The 20,100-nt window shown below is 43.0% G+C and overlaps 2 protein-coding genes, 1 long non-coding RNA gene and 1 pseudogene across 6 annotated transcripts; 3 read left to right on the top strand and 1 right to left on the bottom strand.

Moving 5' to 3' along the window:
- The first annotated feature begins 1,579 nt into the window (after nt 1-1,579).
- On the top strand, nt 1,580-5,688 carry LOC146649017 (zinc finger protein 277-like). Its single transcript, XM_085386959.1, has 7 exons — nt 1,580-1,663; nt 3,121-3,259; nt 3,533-3,621; nt 3,735-3,817; nt 4,056-4,147; nt 4,264-4,426; nt 4,520-5,688. The coding sequence occupies exons 1-6, from the start codon at nt 1,636-1,638 to the stop codon at nt 4,274-4,276; spliced, it is 444 nt and encodes a 147-aa protein (XP_085243085.1). The 5' UTR covers nt 1,580-1,635; the 3' UTR covers nt 4,277-4,426; nt 4,520-5,688.
- A 2,193-nt stretch (nt 5,689-7,881) lies between these two features.
- Nucleotides 7,882-9,643, top strand: LOC146649018 (uncharacterized). The gene is made up of 2 exons (XR_014908204.1): nt 7,882-8,768; nt 8,847-9,643. It is a non-coding gene; the product is annotated as an uncharacterized LOC146649018 (long non-coding RNA).
- Nucleotides 9,525-13,991, bottom strand: LOC146649019 (G2/M phase-specific E3 ubiquitin-protein ligase-like; annotated as a pseudogene). Its single transcript, XR_014908203.1, has 6 exons — nt 13,738-13,991; nt 13,246-13,556; nt 12,960-13,135; nt 12,435-12,604; nt 10,848-11,065; nt 9,525-10,223 (listed from the first exon to the last, which is right to left on the bottom strand). The product of XR_014908203.1 is annotated as a G2/M phase-specific E3 ubiquitin-protein ligase-like (transcript).
- Nucleotides 13,992-17,112: 3,121 nt separating this feature from the next.
- Nucleotides 17,113-19,960, top strand: LOC146649020 (zinc finger protein 277-like). Of its 3 annotated transcripts, XM_085386954.1 has the most exons (6): nt 17,113-17,202; nt 17,327-17,394; nt 17,864-17,960; nt 18,724-18,760; nt 18,846-19,020; nt 19,221-19,960. In XM_085386954.1, exons 3-6 carry the CDS (start codon nt 17,955-17,957, stop codon nt 19,390-19,392), a joined length of 390 nt encoding a protein of 129 aa, XP_085243080.1. In that variant the 5' UTR covers nt 17,113-17,202; nt 17,327-17,394; nt 17,864-17,954; the 3' UTR covers nt 19,393-19,960. The 3 variants fall into 3 exon arrangements, with proteins under 3 accessions (XP_085243080.1, XP_085243084.1, XP_085243083.1); XM_085386958.1 differs by lacking the exons at nt 17,113-17,202; nt 17,327-17,394 and adding an exon at nt 17,575-17,678; XM_085386957.1 differs by lacking the exons at nt 17,113-17,202; nt 17,327-17,394 and adding an exon at nt 17,621-17,685.
- Nucleotides 19,961-20,100: the final 140 nt, after the last annotated feature.

Here is a 20,100-nt window from a genome sequence, read left to right on the forward strand (position 1 = left end):
GGAAAGTTCTGATCAACACGACTGAGCCGTTTGTTATTCTAACTTTGCATAACGCAGCACTGCGGTGAACTCATAGCTACACTCTGTGCCATCATGTCTGTTCTGGATGCTGATGGTTTTCTCTCTAACACCAGAACTGCCCCCTTGTGGCAACACACAGGAACTGAAATGTTCAAAACAATCAAATAATAAACACTCTGTTAGTCCACCGAGGACAGTTTGCCAACCTGGTTTTTCTCTCTATTTTTCCCAGTAATCTAACATCATCTATGGATCACTGTTTCCTGATGTGCTAAGAATAGTTTTCATTGTAATCCAGTGACGTGCAGTGACTTTTACAGAAAGGCAAGCAGAGACGGTGTGTATCTTCGACTGTTTAACAAGACAAATTGGACCAGGTTAAACAATATTGTTTCCTGCTGTACGTCTTTGATTCTTTAATGTATGCTGACACCCTCCTGCAGCTTACTGCAGTCTGCTTGGCTGTCTTCTCTGTATTTCTTCCACAGGCAGATTTGTGGGTCAGATCTCGTTGAGTGTAGAGCTGCTGAGCCCGGGCTTGCTTTGCACACCTGTAAGTCATTTGCTCATCTAAAGGCTCTGTATTTAGGATCAACTCTCACTGTGGGTCTCTGCCAGCTTGTCCTGTTACTATGTGGTAAATTGTTGTTTAACTGTATCTTGTTCCTGCTAAGTAGTAAGTCCTGTGTTTTCCTCGTAGTCTAACTACTGCCTCGCGGGTAAAACTGGGCTGTATATCCTCCATAACTACAGCCTTCTGCTACTTTCCAGTAAACCACTCTCTTCTGATACTCACCTGCCTGCCCACCCTCTCTTTTTCAGATTCCAGCCTGCCCGCTGACATTCTGTCTCTCAAAAATACCTCCCCAAAGCTAGTGATGGCCAAATGGAGTTTTGAAGCATTTTGTCCATTTGGTTAAAAAAGAAGTTTATTTCTCACAGCTATATGTGCCCACAACCCCCCCTGCTGATCAAAACCTTTATTGTCATTTTAACAATTTGTGATGGCCTCTTGGTTGTCAGCTGGGGAATAATCATTGCCAAGAATAGAAATAAAAACACCTCAGTTTGATTTTGTTTGGTTCACTCATTTGTCCAATGTGATTTTGATTAATGTATGTCTGCAGGGAAGGGGTAGTGAAGTGGGTCGAGGAGGCAGTGTCAGAGGCCAGTGAGAGGTTGCCCTGGGTTTGGTAGCACCTCGTTCTTTTGGGGCAACCCAGGCGCAACTTGGGCACGTGCGTGTGGTAAACCCCGGGCGGAAGCATTTAAAACAATGCGGTTCTTTCACACCAGCTACACTAGAGGACTATACCTGGTCTGAACCTTCATGTTCAGAGAACACTCTCAGGTATATCTTGAGGATCTGCGTGTTCATGTGATTTATATTCTTTGCTATATATATGCAACAACGTCCAATGTTACATGTTAGTCAACTTCATTTACATTAATTAACCTCCAGCTTTCGAAACTTAAGTTTTCATATTTCCTTGAACCACTTCAATGCACCTTTTCTAATTCGTGTTTTACCAGGGGTCCGCGAAGGCGCTTCGTTGGCATTTTACGGCCTCCGATTGGTTCGATTTGTGTTATTTGCACCACGTGACACCAGACATGGCCGCCAGCGAGCCGAGTAAAGACGGTAAGTGTGACTTTTTAAACGTGTCCGCGGCTTTATTGCTGATATCTGGTGGTCTGCGTGCAAAGCTTTGGGTGTCGGTGACTCTCCGAGTCTGTGGGAATTCACAATCAGCAGAAAAAAGGCTAAAAAAAAATCAGAAAAGCAGGCGGGAACCCGCCCGGCTAAGCTAGCAGGCTAGGGAATAGCTCAGAATCAGAATGGGGTTTATTGCCAAATGTTGAGCAGGTTTACAACATTAGGAAATTGCTGCGGTGCTTCAGTGCAAACATACTGTTATAAATAGCACTTAAATAGACATGAAAAAATAAAAGTAGGGATAAGAATTAAAAGTGCTACGTAGAAAGATATATACATGAGTGCAGGTGGTGATCAGTGCCAAACATGGAATGATGCAGTGAACACAGCGTAGGGTCATGTGTTAGTGGCGGGGACAGTCGTACGTTTATTGTTCATGTGTCCAACAGCAGAGGGGAAGAAACTGTTCTTATGGCGAGAGGTTCTGGTGCGAATGGACCGGAGCCTCCTGCCTGAGGGGAGCAGGTCAAACAGACTGTGTCCAGGGTGAGAAGGGTCAGCTGTGATCCGAGCTGCACGCCCCAGTGTCCTGGAGGTGTACAGGTCCTGCAAAGATGGGAGTCTGCAGCCAATCACCTTCTCAGCAGAGCGCACAACACGCTGCAGTCTCTGTTTGTCCCTGATAGTGGCTCCAGCGTACCACACGGTGATGGAGGAGGTGAGGATGGACTCGATGATTGCGGTGTAGAACTGCATCATCGTCCGTGTTGGCAGGTTGAATTTCTTCAGCTGCCTCAGGAAGTACATCCTCTGCTGGGCTTTCTTGATGACGGAGGTGATGGTGGGCTCCCACTTCAGGTCCTGGGTGATGGTGGTACCCAGGAAGCGGAATGAGTCCACAGAGGTGATGGGGGTGTCAGTCAGGATGATGGGGGGGAGTGGAGCTGTGTGCTTCCTGAAGTCCACAATAATCTCCACTGTCTTCTGGGCATTCAGCACCAGGTTGTTGTGGCTGCACCAGGACACCAGACGTTCAACCTCCCTCCTGTAGGCAGACTCATCCCCGTCAGAGATGAGTCCAATAACGGTGGTGTCATCTGCAAACTGGGCTGCTAACTCTGATTATACAGCAATCTCTATATTCAGTCAGTATCCTCAGTCTGACAACTGCGAAGTTTATTCAGGATTTAACAGCGTGTAAAGTCTGAGCTCGATTAATGAGTTATTTAATCAATTAATCAATTTTTTTAAACTTTTAGATCATAGTTTTGTCCCCACGGGTGATGAAAATAATTGTATACAGACAGATTTTTGTAGATCAGAGGGAAATGCTTCTTCATGCCAGGCTGTACATTCTCGCTTCCGCTTGGTTTTGACTCACCTGGTCTGGAGTAGAGTGTGTGTGTTGTATATAAGGTGTAGTCTCTCTTCTGCTTTCTCAGGTAAGGACTCCGAGCCGCTGGTCTGCCTGTTCTGCTCTGAGTCCGTCCCACCGCCGCAGAAAGACGTCCTCCTCAGACACCTGCTGATGGAGCACAAGCTTGTCATCGCCGACGTCAAACTCATGGCAGACGTCCCAAAGTACGAGCCACACATGCTCCGGCTCACTCGTTTAACTCTCGGGAACACGTTTGGATGTTTTTAGCATTTGGAACTCGATCATTTCACCAAAGACTTCCTGTAATTATTTGGGGTGATGGGGGGAAACCCTTACCTTACAAGTATACATATATACAACAAGTCCAGCATGTCCACGCCTGTTAGTGTGCTGCCTTTATGAACCGTGACGAAGTGTTTCTGTGCGCCGGTAAACCTGGCTGTGAGTCGGTTTTACTGAGGAGTTTCCTCCATCAGGTACTTGCTGTACTGGAAGGGCAGATTCCTCGAGCAGCCGCTCACAGATTTCTGCAGCGTCATCAAAACCAACTCCACGGGCCCAGTCGGTGAGTTCACTCAAACCCACAGAGGACCTGACCTTTCAAAGTGAACCACGTACACTTCCTCCAGCTCTGATTAATGACTCATTAAAAACTCTTCTTCCTCGCTGACCTGACAGAGGAGCAGGAGGACTACTTCCTGCTGTGTGACGTCCTTCCAGAAGACAGAGTCCTCCGAGAGAAGCTGCAGCAGAAACGACTGGTGAGGAGACGTGAGACTCGGAGCATCCTGAGTGAATCTTGTGCTGCTGAAAGTTTCGTTTCTTTTAAACTTTATTTTGAGGCAAAGTCTGAAAATCAGGCAAAATCAGAAAAATTGCAGATTTGAGTGATGATTTGACACGCTTTGTGTCGTTGTAACCTCTGCACTTTAAATATCTGAGCACTCTGAGGTAGTTTTCTGAAGAATTCCTCTGAGCTCTTCTTCTGTGCTCCCACAGGAGGAGGTCCTGGAGCAGCAGCCGAAGGAGCGAGACGACAGCAGCTTCCATCGTCTCTGCATGTTCTGCAGCGAAGAGTTCACGGGAAACAGGTAAAGTGCCGCAGGATTCCCATCAGTCCTGGAAACCTCACGTGTGTTAGATTAAAGCAGACAGAAGGCAGAGCTTCCTGAAATCATGTGACTAAAAGCTTCTTTGCTTCCTGTAGTCATCTCTTATGATCCAACCCCCAAAAAGCTGCTTTGATGCATAATTCCATAAACATCATTCAGTGACATGTCTGAGCCTGAACCAAGAAGCTGATCTGAGACCAGTGCAGCTCCTCATCCTTCTTCCTCTCCTGCTAAGGGTCAGGTCTCAGACCTGTGCAGGTGTGTGCTGGTTCATGAATGGCATGAAGGTGTGACTGGCTTCTCACTGGTGTTTACCACAGTTCTTGTGTGGATCTGTGTCTTTACCTCCAGTTAAGCTTCCATCCATCCATTTTCAGTCACTGTGTTGGTTCGCAGATGCTCGGCCTCCCTCTGCACAGCCACCACCTCCAGCTCCTTGTGGGAGGACGCCGAGAGACATAACCCGTGTCTATGAGGTGCCGTAAGGGACATTATTACTGAAATGCTCTCACACACACTACTGAAAACCAAGAAGATTTCAATTGAACAGGAAGGTACTTTAGCTGCACAGGAAGGTGAGGAAAAACAAATAACACATTAATGCACAGCTAACACCGCGGTGACATCTACAACAGTCTGTTAGAGGTATAATTGAAAAATCTTTTGCCTTCATCAGTGACTATCCAAACATTGTTGTAGGGTAGCAGCCTATTGCAACAAGTCGGGGCATCCTGGCTATGCTAGCTGCCCGTATAATCTGGAAAGACTGTGTCTGACAGTACCTCATCTACAATGAAATTACATCGGATCCTTGTAATTTTTTACATACATTCTTTGTTGTTTGAGGTGAGAACCAATGAAGAAGATGTTGAAAGATTTTTTACTTGTGCTCTGCAATGTATTGGGGCGCTCCAAAATGAAAATTCGGACAATATCAGACAAGAGCGGCTTTATAGAGAGCTAGATGATCATACACGAACTCCATCAGAATTTCTTGCTGCTGTATCTCGATATGATCCCAATAATAGGGTTGCCACCAACCTACTAGGATCCTTGTATAGATGCTTTTGCAGCTTGCTACAGTGGGGCAAAAAAGTATTTAGTCAGCCACCGATTGTGCAAGTTCCCCCACTTAAAATGATGACAGAGGTCAGTAATTTGCACCAGAGGTACACTTCAACTGTGAGAGACAGAATGTGAAAAAAAAATCCATGAATTCACATGGTAGGATTTGTAAAGAATTTATTCGTAAATCAGGGTGGAAAATAAGTATTTGGTCACCTCAAACAAGGAAAATCTCTGGCTCTCACAGACCTGTAACATCTTCTGTAAGAAGCTTTTCTGTCCCCCACTTGTTACCTGTATGAATGGCACCTGTTTGAACTCATCATCTGTATAAAAGACACCTGTCCACAGCCTCAAACAGTCAGACTCCAAACTCCGCCATGGCCAAGACCAAAGAGCTTTCGAAGGACACCAGGAAAAGTATTGTAGACCTGCACCAGACTGGGAAGAGTGAATCTACAATAGGCAAGCAGCTTGGTGTGAAAAAATCAACTGTGGGAGCAAATCATCAGAAAATGGAAGACATACAAGACCACTGATAATCTCCCTCGATCTGGGGCTCCACGCAAGATCTCATCCCGTGGGGTCAAAATGATCATGAGAACGGTGAGCAAAGATCCCAGAACCACACGGGGGGACCTGGTGAATGACCTGCAGAGAGCTGGGACCAAAGTAACAAAGGTCACCATCAGTAACACACTACAACGGCAGGGAATCAAATCCCGCAGTGCCAGACGTGTTCCGCTGCTGAAGCCAGTGCATGTCCAGGCCCGTCTGAAGTTTGCCAGAGAGCACATGGATGATACAGCAGAGGATTGGGAGAATGTCATGTGGTCAGATGAAACCAAAGTAGAACTTTTTGGTATAAACTCAACTCGTCGTGTTTGGAGGAAGAAGAATACTGAGTTGCATCCCAAGAACACCATACCTACTGTGAAGCATGGGGGTGGAAACATCATGCTATGGGGCTGTTTTTCTGCCAAGGGGACAGGACGACTGATCCGTGTTAAGGACAGAATGAATGGGGCCATGTATCGTGAGATTTTGAGCCAAAACCTCCTTCTAGAGCAGGGCGATATGGCCAAAAATATTTATCACGATATATATTTGAAAATTTGCGATAACGATATAACCGACGATATAATTGATGCGAGACAAAATACAACTCCACAACATTACTAGTGCAAAAAGACAACCTTCCATTTATTTTCACTTAAACAAGAAGCTGGTTTTTATGTACATTAAAGCTTTATAAAAATGTAACAGTGCAAATGCAAATTCCTTGCTGAAAGTTTAACCAAAAGGCATTTCCAGTAGAAATGGGCTGACATATCCTGAGCATAACCATGTATAATATCCACTGAAGTTAAAAAGAGGTGCTTTGCAACATTAAACTGCAGTGTGCAGTACACATTTTTCGGACCATAAGGTGCACAGGATTATAAGGCACATTAAGCGAAACGAAGCAGTCAGATAAATCAAACTTTATTAAACTCATTCTTCTTGCTTCCTCCACTTCTGTACCATTGATTCATTAATGTTGAATTCTCTGGCAGCTGCTCTATTCCCATGTTGTTGCAGTATATTAATGACTAACCTCGTATTGTGGATGGATTATCTCAGTTGTTCTCCTGACTGAAGTTTGGTCCGTTTACAGCATCCTGCCATGCGATTGCATTTGTCTCTAACCATGAAGAACCTTCACGTTAACTTTTATAAGTGGAAAAGTGTTAGTGTTCGTCCTCCAGCTTCACTGCTTATGTTATGCTAACATAGCTGTGTCGCTAGCGATCACGTAGCACATCATTATATACCAGCTAGCCCAACTTCAGTAACCCTACAAACGTCACTGCTGTTTAGTTTCCTGTCTTCATTTATGCTGGAAGTGACAGCAGAGCTGTACGTTTGATTTTTTTTTCAGAAATCTCTCAGTCAGAACATGCTATATCATGCTTAGGTAACTAGCGAAACTAGCGAGCTAACTTCCGCTAGCTTCCTGCTAACTTCTAACTCCGTTAAATGTAATAACTTTTGTTTTCATGGATGCCTGGAAGTTAAACTTTATAGTTACACCTGGTAAAGCAGCAATGCTGATCGTTTTATTAAAGATGAAAGAATTTAGACAGTTTTTAACTCTAAGTGATGCTGCAGTGTTGTTTGACCTGAAGCATACGGAGCTTAGGACCCAGATTACTCCCAGATTTAAGAGCATCTTAGTCCGACAAATACGACAATAACGACGGCCGCTTGCATGTTCTGCAAAAAAATGTGCTTTGTTGTGTATCTGACGGACAAACACCAAACCAGTTCCACATCACTGAAGTTGCACCATTTTTACAAACCAATTCTGGTTCATCTGTTTCACTCAACGACCGGCCATGTGCGTATGAAAACAAAGGCACTGCGCATGCGCGTTTTACTCCCATTCTATCGCGATATTTCATTTTCCTATCGTTGCCTAACATTATACCGGTATTATCGTGAACGGTATAATATGGCCCAGCCCTACCTCCTTCCATCAGTGAGAACTTTGAAGATGAAACGAGGCTGGGTCTTCCAACATGACAATGATCCAAAACACACCGCCCGGGCAACAAAGGAGTGGCTCCGTAAGAAGCATTTGAAAGTCCTGGAGTGGCCTAGCCAGTCTCCAGACCTCAACCCCATAGAAAATCTGTGGCGGGAGTTGAAAGTCCGTGTTGCTCGGCGACAGCCCCAAAACATCACTGCTCTCGAGAAGATCTGCATGGAGGAATGGGCCAAAATACCAGCTACTGTGTGTGCAAACCTGGTAAAGACCTATAGTAAACGTTTGACCTCTGTTATTGCCAACAAAGGTTATGTTACAAAGTATTGAGTTGTATTTTTGTTATTGACCAAATACTTATTTTCCACCCTGATTTATGAATAAATTCTTTACAAATCCTACCATGTGGATTCATGGATTTTTTTTTTTCACATTCTGTCTCTCACAGTTGAAGTGTACCTCTGGTGCAAATTACTGACCTCTGTCATTATTTTAGGTGGGGGAACTTGCACAATCGGTGGCTGACTAAATACTTTTTTGCCCCACTGTACATGAATATGATGCTAGACAGAGATCTGCTTATGTGACCCACAGATTGTTACCCCCAACCACCTTGAGTGGTCATCCAGGTCGGCCACGATACACTATATCTGCTGAACAGATTTCTCACTTTGTTTCCATTGGTATGACATGGCAGAGAATTGCATCATGCTTTGGAATAAGTCGAAGAACCCTGTACAGACACAGACAAACTTTGGGAGTTGAGCCATTAAGCTATGTGGATATTTCAAATCAAGAACTGAATGGCCTTGTGACGGATATCCTACAGAACACTCCAAATGCAGGGGAAGTATACATTCTTGGAAGTCTGAGATCTCGTGGCTTAAGAGTTCAACGTTGGAGGGTCAGACAAAGTCTACAGGAAGTGGATCCTATTGGACGTGCATTTAGACGTCGTCATGCGATAAGGCGAAGGATCTATAGTGTTCAGGCCCCCAACCACTTATGGTAAGTTCACTGGTTTGAAACAAATGATCAGGCCTTGTGTTTAAAAGTATTAACACAATCATCTGGGACTCTCCTCAGCTCTTACTGGGACAGTGGCGCGGCTGCCCCTCTGTTGGTCTTCCTTGGTCTCTTGTGTTCTGGGGGCCTCTGGATGTCTGGAGTTTTGATCTCCTCCATACCTGCTTCATACCCTGGAGGACGGGGCTGTGGCCCCCCCACACCCTCTAGCAGATTATTACATGGAGAAACCTTTGGAATGCAAGCATGCTGATCCACACAGGTGTACACACGGGTATTCACAGACGCGGACTAAAGCTTTCTTGGCTGCTGCCTCAAAGCACATTGTGCGCTGTCTATCTTGCGTGCTGCACAATATCGTTTATTATTTAGTATCTACTGATATTTACTGCTAGCTAGTTTATTGTGATGGTGCCTTTTTTTTTATTATGTTGCTCTTTGTTGTTTGCTTTCTCTTCTGTTTTTTTTCTCCATACAGGTGACCCAGGTGTTTTTTTTTTTTTTTTTTTTTTTTTCTTCTTTCTTCCCCCCCTTCTCACCGTCTCTTCTCCCCTTTGGTTTTCTTTCTCTCCCTCTCTTTCTTTCATTCTTTCTCCCTGTCCTATCCCCCAGTCATGTCTGTCCCGTTTGTAGCAACTGAAAATAAAATAAATTCATAATTATAATAAAGGTCAATCAAATGGACCAATATGGCAAGGCCATGATGATCCACTTGGTAAAATAAATCCGCTTGGCATCTTTCTTGGCCTTAAGACAACAATTCTGATGGCTAAAGATCCAAACGGGACACAAAAAAAAAAAAAAAAAAAAAGTATTAACACAATACATCAAAATTAAAGGTCCTTCATTCAAAACATTACTGAAGTTAATCTGTATGATCAGCATAAGATAATAATAATAATAATAATAATAAAAAATAACGATAACCAAAAAAACTGAAATTGATATAAGTATGTTAAATATTTGGGGGATTCATAGTACATCAATTTAGATGTTGTCTAATGTATATACTGTTGAGTTGTTTAATCCTTTATTTCACATCACAATTTTAATCTCTAACATCGATTGTGCCAGGTAAACGTAGTGTGGAAAAAGACATTTTATGCCACTGTGTGTATGTGTGTGCACGTGCAAGCACGTGTGTGCTTGCACGCAAACTCCTCCAGCATAATGTGTTCATACCCTGCCAAAGCCGTAAGTGTTACCTAATGCAAAATCAAACTTTCTCCTTGAACAGCTGGTATGAAACATGCAGTGGCAGCCTAATGCAGTTAACACACGTGTTGGCAAGAGGGAAAATTGGTGTAGAAGAGAAGTCATCGTCTCCTCTATGAATGAACTCAATCGAGGGTGCTGGGGAAAAGCCAATAGGTAGCACCGCAGTTGCTCCAGTTGCAAAGGCCAATATCTTCTGTAATTTGGAAGGTCCTTCTTCTTCTGCATAAAACAGAGAAGGAAAAAAGTGTTAAAAGGTTATTTCATTTGGCCAACATAAATTGTCAGTGAGTACTAATCTAAAGCAAGAATCTTAATGACTGTTATTGCAATGACTATAGAGCATGCTTTTCATCTTTCAATAGTCTCAAAGAACTATGTAAAAATGTTACTACAACCAAGAGGGTAATGTGGTGTTATTGTTATATGAGTAAATGGTAAATGGCCTGCATTTGTATAGCGCTTTTCTAGTCCATAGGACCCCAAAGCGCTTTACACTACATTCAGTCATTCACCCATTCTCACACACTGGCGATAGCAAGCTACATTGTAGCCACAGCTGCCCTGGGGCGCACTGACAGAGGTGAGGCTGCCGGACACAGGCGCCACCGGGCCCTCTGACCACCACCAGCAGGCAAACACGGGGTTAGTATCTTGCCCAAGGACATTTGGCATGCAGCCAGGATGCAGCCTGGGATCAAACCACCGACCTTCTGATTAGTGGCTGACCTGCTCTGCCGCCTGAGCTACAGCCAGCTACAGAGTATGTTATTTAAAATAAAGATTTCAGAAAAGCTAACCTATAAATCGTTACATCTATTTATTGTGCACTAAAGTGACAATTACCTTCTGCATCTTGGAGATAGTCTCTCCAGAAGGTAACAACCATCTCCTCAGCAGCTCTTCTGTTGCTTCCTTCTGGAGATAGATGAATGTTGAAAAGATCATCCACCTGGTCAGCAGTCAGCATTTGTGGCTCATAGCAGAACAGAGGGCGAAAACTGTCTGGATGCCTCCTCATTTTCTCGAGAACCCCAAGAGTTTTCAGACCTTCACAAAATCTGGATAAACAGCACAAAGAAATTTTATTCAATAATTCTGCAAAAGAAACTTGAACATAAGTTTCTTGGTGTGATTATAGATGATAAATTAAACTGGAAGTCTCATATAAATCATATACATAACAAAATTTCAAGAAGTGTCTCAATCTTGAGTAAAGTAAAACACATTCTGGACCACAAATCACTCCACATTCTCTATTGTTCCCTGATTGCACCGTATTTGAATTACTGTGCAGAGGTTTGGGGCAATACTTAAAAATGTTCGCTATCATCAATCTTTATATTACAAAAAAGGGCCATAAGGATAATCCATAAAACTGGTTACAGAGATCATACAAATCCACTATTCTTAAAATCAAAAATTCTAAAATTCACAGATCTGGTTCATTTTCTCACAGCACAAATTATATATAAAGCAATAAATAACCTGCTTCCTGACAATATTCTAAAAATGTTTTCTAAAAGGGAACGGGGATACAATTTGAGGGGGGAATTAAATTTAAAACATCCTCGTATCCGTACAACATTAAAAAGTTTTTGCATCTCTGTGTGTGGAGTGAAGCTGTGGAACAGACTAAGTAAAGATATGAAGCAATGTCCAAGCATGGCGCAGTTTAAAAAGCGGTTTAAGGATATGGTTTTTACAGGGTTTGTTGGTATGGGTATATGTATGTGTGTGTGTGTGTGTGTATATATATATGTATATGTATATATGTGTATGTATGTATATGTGTATGTATGTATGTGTGTGTGTGTGTGTGTGTGTGTGTGTGTGTGTGTGTGTGTGTGTGTGTGTGTGTATGTATGTATGTATATATATATATATATATATATATATATATATATAATTGTAGGTTGTGTATCCTTCAGGTGTTAATGGGGTTATTGAAAATGTGTATATGTGCGTATGTGTGTATATACGTAGGTATGGATAGATAGAAACATATATGTGTATATATTAAAAAAAAAAAAAAAAATTACACATAACATATAATGTAATTACAAGGAGGTATTTCTGTAGTCTATTGATACTAGATAGTGGAAAAGGGGTGGGATTAAATAAGCTTATGCTTCTTCCTGCTCCTTTTTGAACATGGACGTTATTTGGAGTTGTGGTTGCTCGTTTTCCTTTTGTTTGCTTTGTTCATTTGTCTCTTTTAATTCTATTTTTTTTTATACTTTTTCAACATGTTCAAAATAAAGATTCAATCAATCAATCAATCAATCAATTTCATGCTTCTAAGTTAATTGTATATTATCAATTTGGCACAATCAATTATACTAGGTTATTAACTGGCCATTTTGATTAATAGGTAAGATTTTTATCACCATTTTAATTAATCTGAAAAACACAGAATGCCCAAATACCTTTTGAAATGGACCTTGAACCCTGTGGATGACCTGAAACATGACAATGTCATGTACCAGCAGATCCCTGTCTCTTAGTGAACGCATAGGCCTCAGGCATCCTGCATTGGCCAAGTAATCAAGCAGAGGTTCTTTTGACTTTTCAAGGTCCTCAAGGGTTGTACTTTGAGATATCTAGCATCACAAAGAGCAGAGGAAGGGCTTGTTATGGAAGTAGTCTTATAACCTATTAGAAGGAACCCAGCCAACAGTGGTCTACACAATCACAATATGCCCAAGCGTACATTGGAAGTCAAATGACTACACATATTTTTTTAATATGTTTACAATGTGCTTAAAAAAAATGAGAAAATATACTCTTTCGTCTACCCTTATCTGCTGAGTCTTAGTTTAATACAGCAGCAACATATAAAAACTTGGCATTCAGCAATGGCCAGACTGATCCGGATAAACACTCCCTGCAAAAGAAAACTGGAACACAAACTATTTCCAATTCACTATAAGATTTATAAAATAAACATATAGAGACCTTTTTGACTTTTTCAAAGAGTTCCAGGTCAGCTATGTCTTCCAGGGCTGGATTTGCTGAATTTCCAACCAGAAGGGAAAATACTGTTGGTGACAGAAAGTTAGGTGGTGGACCACCATGTACCAAGCTCACTGCAATGGCTCTGCCAGAGATGTAGTACCAGTCCCCTCTGAGAGCTGCAAAGCAACAGAATAAAAGGAAAAGCAAAATTGTCAGTAATGTTGCCTGTAAAAATAAATATCAGTTAAACAGTTCCCGTATTAATCTTAGAAAAATAGGTAATTACCAGTACTGTCAAGAGCCAAGTTCTTGCAGTTTTCTTTCCCCTCAAACATGGCTGACCTGGCAATGGTGTCCATCAATAGTCTCAAGAATTCCCTCCTTGGCCCACCTAAATCAACCCCTTCCTCATTTTTCCCCATATCATCTGAGAATTTCACACAGATCATCAAGTTGGGATCATAAGATAGCCTTTGAAAACCACGCAAGGCTCCCTCCCACACAGCAGAGCGATTTATATTAAATTTGCACTGCTGTTTTGTGCTAATTTTGCTTGATAGTTCCAGCAGTATCTCTTGAACAGGGACTTTTTGTGCACTAAAAAAAGAAAATAAAACAAAAAATAAAATATATCAGCCATGTAGTCATGTTACAGAATTTGAGAATATGTGTCACACTGATCATAGAGAGTTAAAGCTTTAAAGGTTTATATTGATTTGACAATTCTGGAAAGCCCAAATTATGTCTCAAACTCAAATTCTGTATGTTTGTTACTCACATCTGATTCTCCAAGCTCGCAATTATAGCTTGATTTAAATCCTCATCATCTGAAGAATCGCCAGAAAGCGATGCCACGAGAGTTAAATATGAAGAATAATCTTCATCATTAACGCTCATGGCAGGCATGTCTTCACTTCTTGCATTGAAATCTCTGCTTTGACTGCTTGTGCTAGGTTTGTCATCACTTCTTGCCATGTAGCCTTCATCACAAATGCTGTTCCCATCACTTCCTTGCTTTGCTCGTTGCCTTTTACCAACACTCCTTCCAATACAGTTGGTCTTCTTCATCACTGCTAGTGCCAGGTTTATCACCTTTAACATGACTTCTTAACCTTGTAGTGACTTGGCTGCTCATGTCTTGTTGGATTTTTGAACTATCAACTTCAAAACAATCATTGTCACTGTCCTTATCAGTTGCACAACTGCTTAATGCTGATTTGGAGCTGATGTGGGAAGGATCTTTGTCTTCATCTGATTCACTCTTCAACAGAGAAAGACCAAAAACATATATCAAAAGCAAGTAATTATAGCTTATCTTAAAAATATTAAAATAAGAAATATCCATATTGATTGCTCCCAAACACTTGTTTTAAATAAATATATTCTATTTTGGTAGAAGCCCAATTGTTGACATGGTTTTTTCCCAAATCATGATTACTTTTCATTCTTTTAGGAACTTACTAAAAGTGTCCTTGATGGCCTTACATAGAGGGCTTTGGTGACACCAGCTTATTGCCACAAGCCATTAGAAACTCGAGGCTACAAAAAATAAATAGGGAGAACAGCAATTGCTAATTAGTTAAATATTTTATTATATTCTGTTCTGTTTGTGTGTATGCTTTTATGACTTTTAAATTCTACTGGTATAGTTCATATGTTTTTATAATGATGAATAATATTTTAAACTTCTTTACTTTGGTATATTATCTTTAAGTACAAGTCATTACATGAATACACACAGTAACAATAAACAATAGTATTTTACCTGACATCCTCTGGAAGGCGTTCACCAAAGCTTTCCTTGAGGTGTTTCACGACAGTTTGGTTGTCCCAGGTCTTCTAGAATTCAAAAGCACTGAGGATGTGCCCATGTTTGTGTAACCATAATTTTGAACCTTGTTTGCACACTACTCCCCAGGATGGAGTTGGAAGTAGTATAACATCTTTGTTGAAATGGTCATGCTGCTGGGCCATAGCTCTGAAATATAAATATAACTATTAGATACCATAAACAACAGCAAGTGATGACTAATAATACTGAGATGCAGAACACTATCCAATCCCCTACACAGAATGCTTTCATAGACAAAATTGTTGTAGTTAGGCAAACATAAGGGTTAATTTTATATACTTTTTTTTTTATACTTTTCCGAGAATACGTGCTTCTTTTGTGGTTCGGATTCCTGACATTTCTTTGGAGGTGGAGGAAAACCAAAGTAATTGCTTAAAGGAGCGTCTTCGACATCTTTAAGAGTTCTAAACAAATGTCTGTCCTCCTCCAGAAAATCCTATGTACGCAAACACGCGTTGCAACTTCTTATCTTGTGCGCGTCTTTTGTTTTGACAGCGAATGCTCACCTGTGGACCACTTATGTGCAGCCCTGGTTATTTAGCTCGTCATTTTGCAGCCACAGAAATTCTTTGTCCATGAAACCATAAAGCTGCACTTTCTTTTTGCCTTATAGTTTGATTTGTCCTAACTTTTCCGTTTTGTGGTAAGCTTTTCTTTGGCTGTCACTTCTTCACCCTGACCTGTCTTATTTGGCTCAGCAGAACTAAAATATATATACTGCTGCTTTTACACACACACACATAAGCTCAGCGATTCTCTGCGCGATCAACCTCTCACATGTTTAAGCTTGCTGCGGGAGATTTCACTTGTCATGTTTGCGTAGTAAGCTAACGATTAATAAGACGATGTCAGAGGAATTGGTGCACAAATTATCATCACTCACAGATCAGTGCTGTCGCTCTCTATACACAGTTCGCGCGATTGCAAAGTGAAAGCAAAAAAACAAGCGCAAATTCAAACGCGACTTCAATATGTCACATATTGACAGTGGCTCACCGATGCCAATGACATAATTACCCAGCTACATTTCTGAAAGAATGCAAAAGCATTGACATATATTTTTCCTTCCTACGATAGCCCGACGGGCAGGGCAGAGAGAGATTTTGTTACCTTGGAAAAATCGCTAGCCCTGGGACGTCGGGCTAGCGATTTTGCGAGCCCTGCAGTATATTCTTAAATATCAGACTATTACATATGGCCCCATTTCAGGCAAGTGAATACAAACTCATTAAACTTTGTAACTACCTTTTTCTTCTGGTGCCTGATGTCCAGCTGCCGAAGCATTGCCGAGTTTGATAACGTGGTGCAGGTGCACATTCTCTCCTGACTGTAGATGTCGCTGGCATGGGCAAGCTGCTACGTTGACGTGAGGGAAAGAGGGATGTTAAGTGACTATCCAGTCCGTCCACACTGGTACTTGCAACAGGTTGCTGCCCCACGACTGTGGCATTTGACAAAGTTCTGATGGTCTCTGCTGAGGCTAATATACTGTTGAGTAATGCGGCTGCTTCACTTAGGCTACTAGCAGGTTGCTGAGTAGACAACTGTGTAGTGGTTTGAAGCGTACCACTTTTTCCCTCACTTTCCTGGTCTGGACACAACTTCCTGTTCAACTGAAACGCCTTCCTGTTCAACTGAAACGCCTTCCTGTTCAACTGAAATGCCTTGGATTTTCAGTAGTGTGCGTGAGAGGGTTTCAGTAGTGTGCGTGAGAGGGTTTCAGTAGTGTGCGTGAGAGGGTTTCAGTAGTGTGTGTGTGTGTGTGTGTGTGTGTGTGTGTGTGTGAGAGAGGTAAAATTTCAGTAGTGTGTGTGTGAGAGCGTTTCAGTAATAATGTCCCTTACGGCACCTCATACGTGTCCGCTCCGGGTCTCCTCACATTTGGACATGCAGCGGCCCATGGCGAGGGAGGCTGCTTCCCTCTGTCTGCCACTATGGGCACGCTGCATGGATCTTGAAGTCTTGTCCAAATGGGAACTTCTGGACGAAGCCCAAAGGACTGCAGTGCAGTGCTAACAGTGATGATGTCAGCTGATGTTTTCTGTTGTTTATTAAAAATGGCTCCACGTGCTGTTTCCAGGTGGTCTCTGCTGAACCACATGGCCAGAGAGCATTCCTTCAGCATCGGACTGCCGGACAACATCGTCTACTGCAGCGAGTTCCTCGACACGCTGCAGGACAAACTGGACAGGTACGCTAATCGTTGCTTTTTATTCACAGCGTTAAGTTTTGTTTCGCGCGCCTTTTCATTTTGCTCCCCTCGCTTCAGTCTGCAGTGTCTGTACTGCGAGAAAACGTTTCGAGATAAAACCACGCTGAAGGAAAAAAGCTCACCGCCGCATCAGCGCCAAAAACCACGAGTACGACCGCTTCTACGTCATCAACTACCTGGTAAAGCCCAGCGACACACTCGCCACACGTTTCCACGTCAGGATAAACGAAGCAGTTCTGTAGAAGCAAACGCACGACCTGAATGTATTGTTCCGATTTTAAAGCGTCCCTCCTGTCCTGTCAGGAACTGGGAAAAACGTGGGAGGAGCTGCAAAGCGAAGATGACCGTGAGCTGGCGGATGATGAGGATGAGTAAGTATCCTCATGTAGCTCTGTGAGGACGGCATTAACTAAAGTGTCCTGATGCATGTCATACACACTGCTCTGTGTCGTGTTAAAGGCAAAAACCGGGCCGGGCTGCACTTGCATGTAATACCAGTTTTTTACCACCAGATGGTGCAGTTACTGGGTGTAACGTTTATTTTAAACCAACACGACATCACCAGTCTGAGCACGCTTGATCTCCAGCGCTAACCAGGTGCTGAACCAGGTGCTGTGAGCTCGGGGTAGCTGTGGATCAGGAGGTGCAGCGAAAGGTTGGAGGTTTGATCCCCGGCTCGATCCCAGATACTGAACCTTGGGTTGTCCCTCCTGAGAATATTCTCATTTATTGCGTCAGCCTGGATACAAAAGTTTAAATCAAGTCCACTTCCTACTCCTCCTCTGATCCTGTGTGAATGCTTTCAGTCTTCAGCTCGTTTCATCTCCGTATCGTCCGCAGTGATTGGTCGGACTGGCAGGCTCATCCGGTCTCTGCAGTGTGTCTGTTCTGTGATCACCAATCGGAGACGTTGGAGCAGATCTACGCGCATATGAAGGTACGGGAACGTAGAAGTTTCAGAGAAGGAAAATATCGTTTTCTGCTTTTCATCCCTGAAACGATTCTGCAAAGCATTCTGGGAGAACGGAGACAGTGCACACTAACAGGAAACGATCTGCTTCCTGAGGTCTCTGCAAACGCGTGAATCCATCGTAAGCACAAAACATGGATTTTACTCAAAAAGTGCCCTCACACACAGATGGACCGAAGCTGAAGAGCCTTTTATTTTGAAAAGGTTCCAAATAAATACATGATTGTCAAAACTTTAACAAGTGTGTGTGTGTGTGTGTGTGTGTGAGACCTCCTGCTGACCAAAAGGATCATAAAAGCAGGAAGCTTACAACAGAAGAAACAGATCTGTCAGGATGCATCTGCAATAAAAGCTCCCCCAGCACAGAGTGGCTGGAGAGGTCAGAGACAAAGGAACGTCTTGATCCTATAGGTTGAACTCAGACCGTACAAATTTAAGAAACACAATGACAACATTCAACAATTAGACTTAACACTCGTGAACAATAAATCAAATCTAGGATTGGACGTCGACTGCAGTCAGATTTTGTCGTTGATTAAACGTTCTGATGGTTTAAAGTTAGAACCAGTTTCCCAAACGTGACTCTAAGTTTCTGCTCACGAGTGACGAGTTTACCTGAGAGGCAGAAAAGTTTCTCTCTGCTTTCTGGTTTTGTTATTTATGAAGTCTGTAACCAGCGTCGCGGCGTTGCGTCACCCTGACGTCTTTCTGTTTCGTGATTGTTTTGCAGGAGGCTCACGGCTTCGACCTCCTTAAGACCGAGCTCGGTGAGTGAAATCTCCGTGGTCATTCGAGCGCAGTTTCCTTCTATTTCTTCCTTCTGAGTGTTTCTAATGTTCTGTCCTCCCTCAGACCTCAAGTTCTACCAGCAGGTCAAACTGGTGAACTTCATCCGGCGGCAGATCCATCAGAGCCGCTGCTACGGCTGCACGCGGATGTTCGACTGCCGGGCGGACACCCTGCGTCACATCGCGGCTGAAGGTCACGTGATGAAACTGCCAGAGATGTCCGCCTGGGACCAGCCGCAGTAGGTTTAACGAAGCGCCTGCAGAATTGACCAATGAGAGCGCGGGCTTTAAAGCTGGCGTCCAGCTGCTGATGAACGTGGTCAACGCCACAGATGTTTACACTTCATTTGGAGTATTTTTATCAGCTGATGAAAATGGCGTCCTTTTTTAAGTTGGGACTAATTTGAGCCTGAGCACTAAACTTCGTCTCGCTCCGCAGGTATTACTTCCCCACGTACGAGAACGACGCTCTCCTGTGCACGCTCTCTGACAGCGAGGAAGGCGACGGTGGCGAGGAGCATCGCGGCGAGGAGATCCCGGTCATCGCGGAGGACATCTCTAACCTGAGAGTCCTCAAGCAGCTGCTGAAGGAGCGAGGAGGCAGGAGCTAGGACCACAGACGGACACGTGTCATACGTTTGACTCAAAGTCGTCTCTGACGTCGGCTGAGCTCAGCTCATGGTGACCACATCCCACATGGCTGGAACGCAGCCGCACGGGTTTGAGTCCGGCCCTTTCCCTCTCAACTATTTCCTGTACGTCTCTACTTAGTAGAGATAAGAAGGTTTAAAAGAAGAGTCCTCTCCACAGCAGGACACGCGGACGCCATGATGTCCGCTGAAACGTAATTGCTCTGCCTCGTGCAATGAAGCTGAAACATGCGTTTTCTTGAGTATGAATTTCAGTACTCGAGTAAAAATGATTTTCTTTTGTAACTTGTAACTGAGCTGGATTCAGTGCTGTGGTGGACGAGCAGCTCATCGTCAAGAGAAGACGAGAGACTCTTTATTGTCATTGCAGAGTCACACTAGGAACAACAGCACTACACAATTGGAAACTGTCCCGCGTCGGCACTACGCACAATCAATCAACCTTTATTTATAAAGCACTTTTCATACACAAATGCAGCACAAAGTGCTTTACCTGGTTAAAAGCAGCCCACCCCACCCCGCCCTCCAACTCACTGCCAACACAAACAACACGACACAGGAACCTAATAAATGAAAAGAATGAGTGTATGTTTTACTGCACATTGTTATTATTATTGTTGTCCCCTCAAAAAGTCCAGGGACTTCTCGTGCCTGAAACATCTGTCCTAC

This window comes from Rhamphochromis longiceps, linkage group LG17 (assembly GCF_057381845.1).
Source record: "Rhamphochromis longiceps isolate RC_006_pf linkage group LG17, R_longiceps_female_GT1.1, whole genome shotgun sequence".
In the NCBI taxonomy this organism is placed as follows: domain Eukaryota; kingdom Metazoa; phylum Chordata; class Actinopteri; order Cichliformes; family Cichlidae; genus Rhamphochromis; species Rhamphochromis longiceps.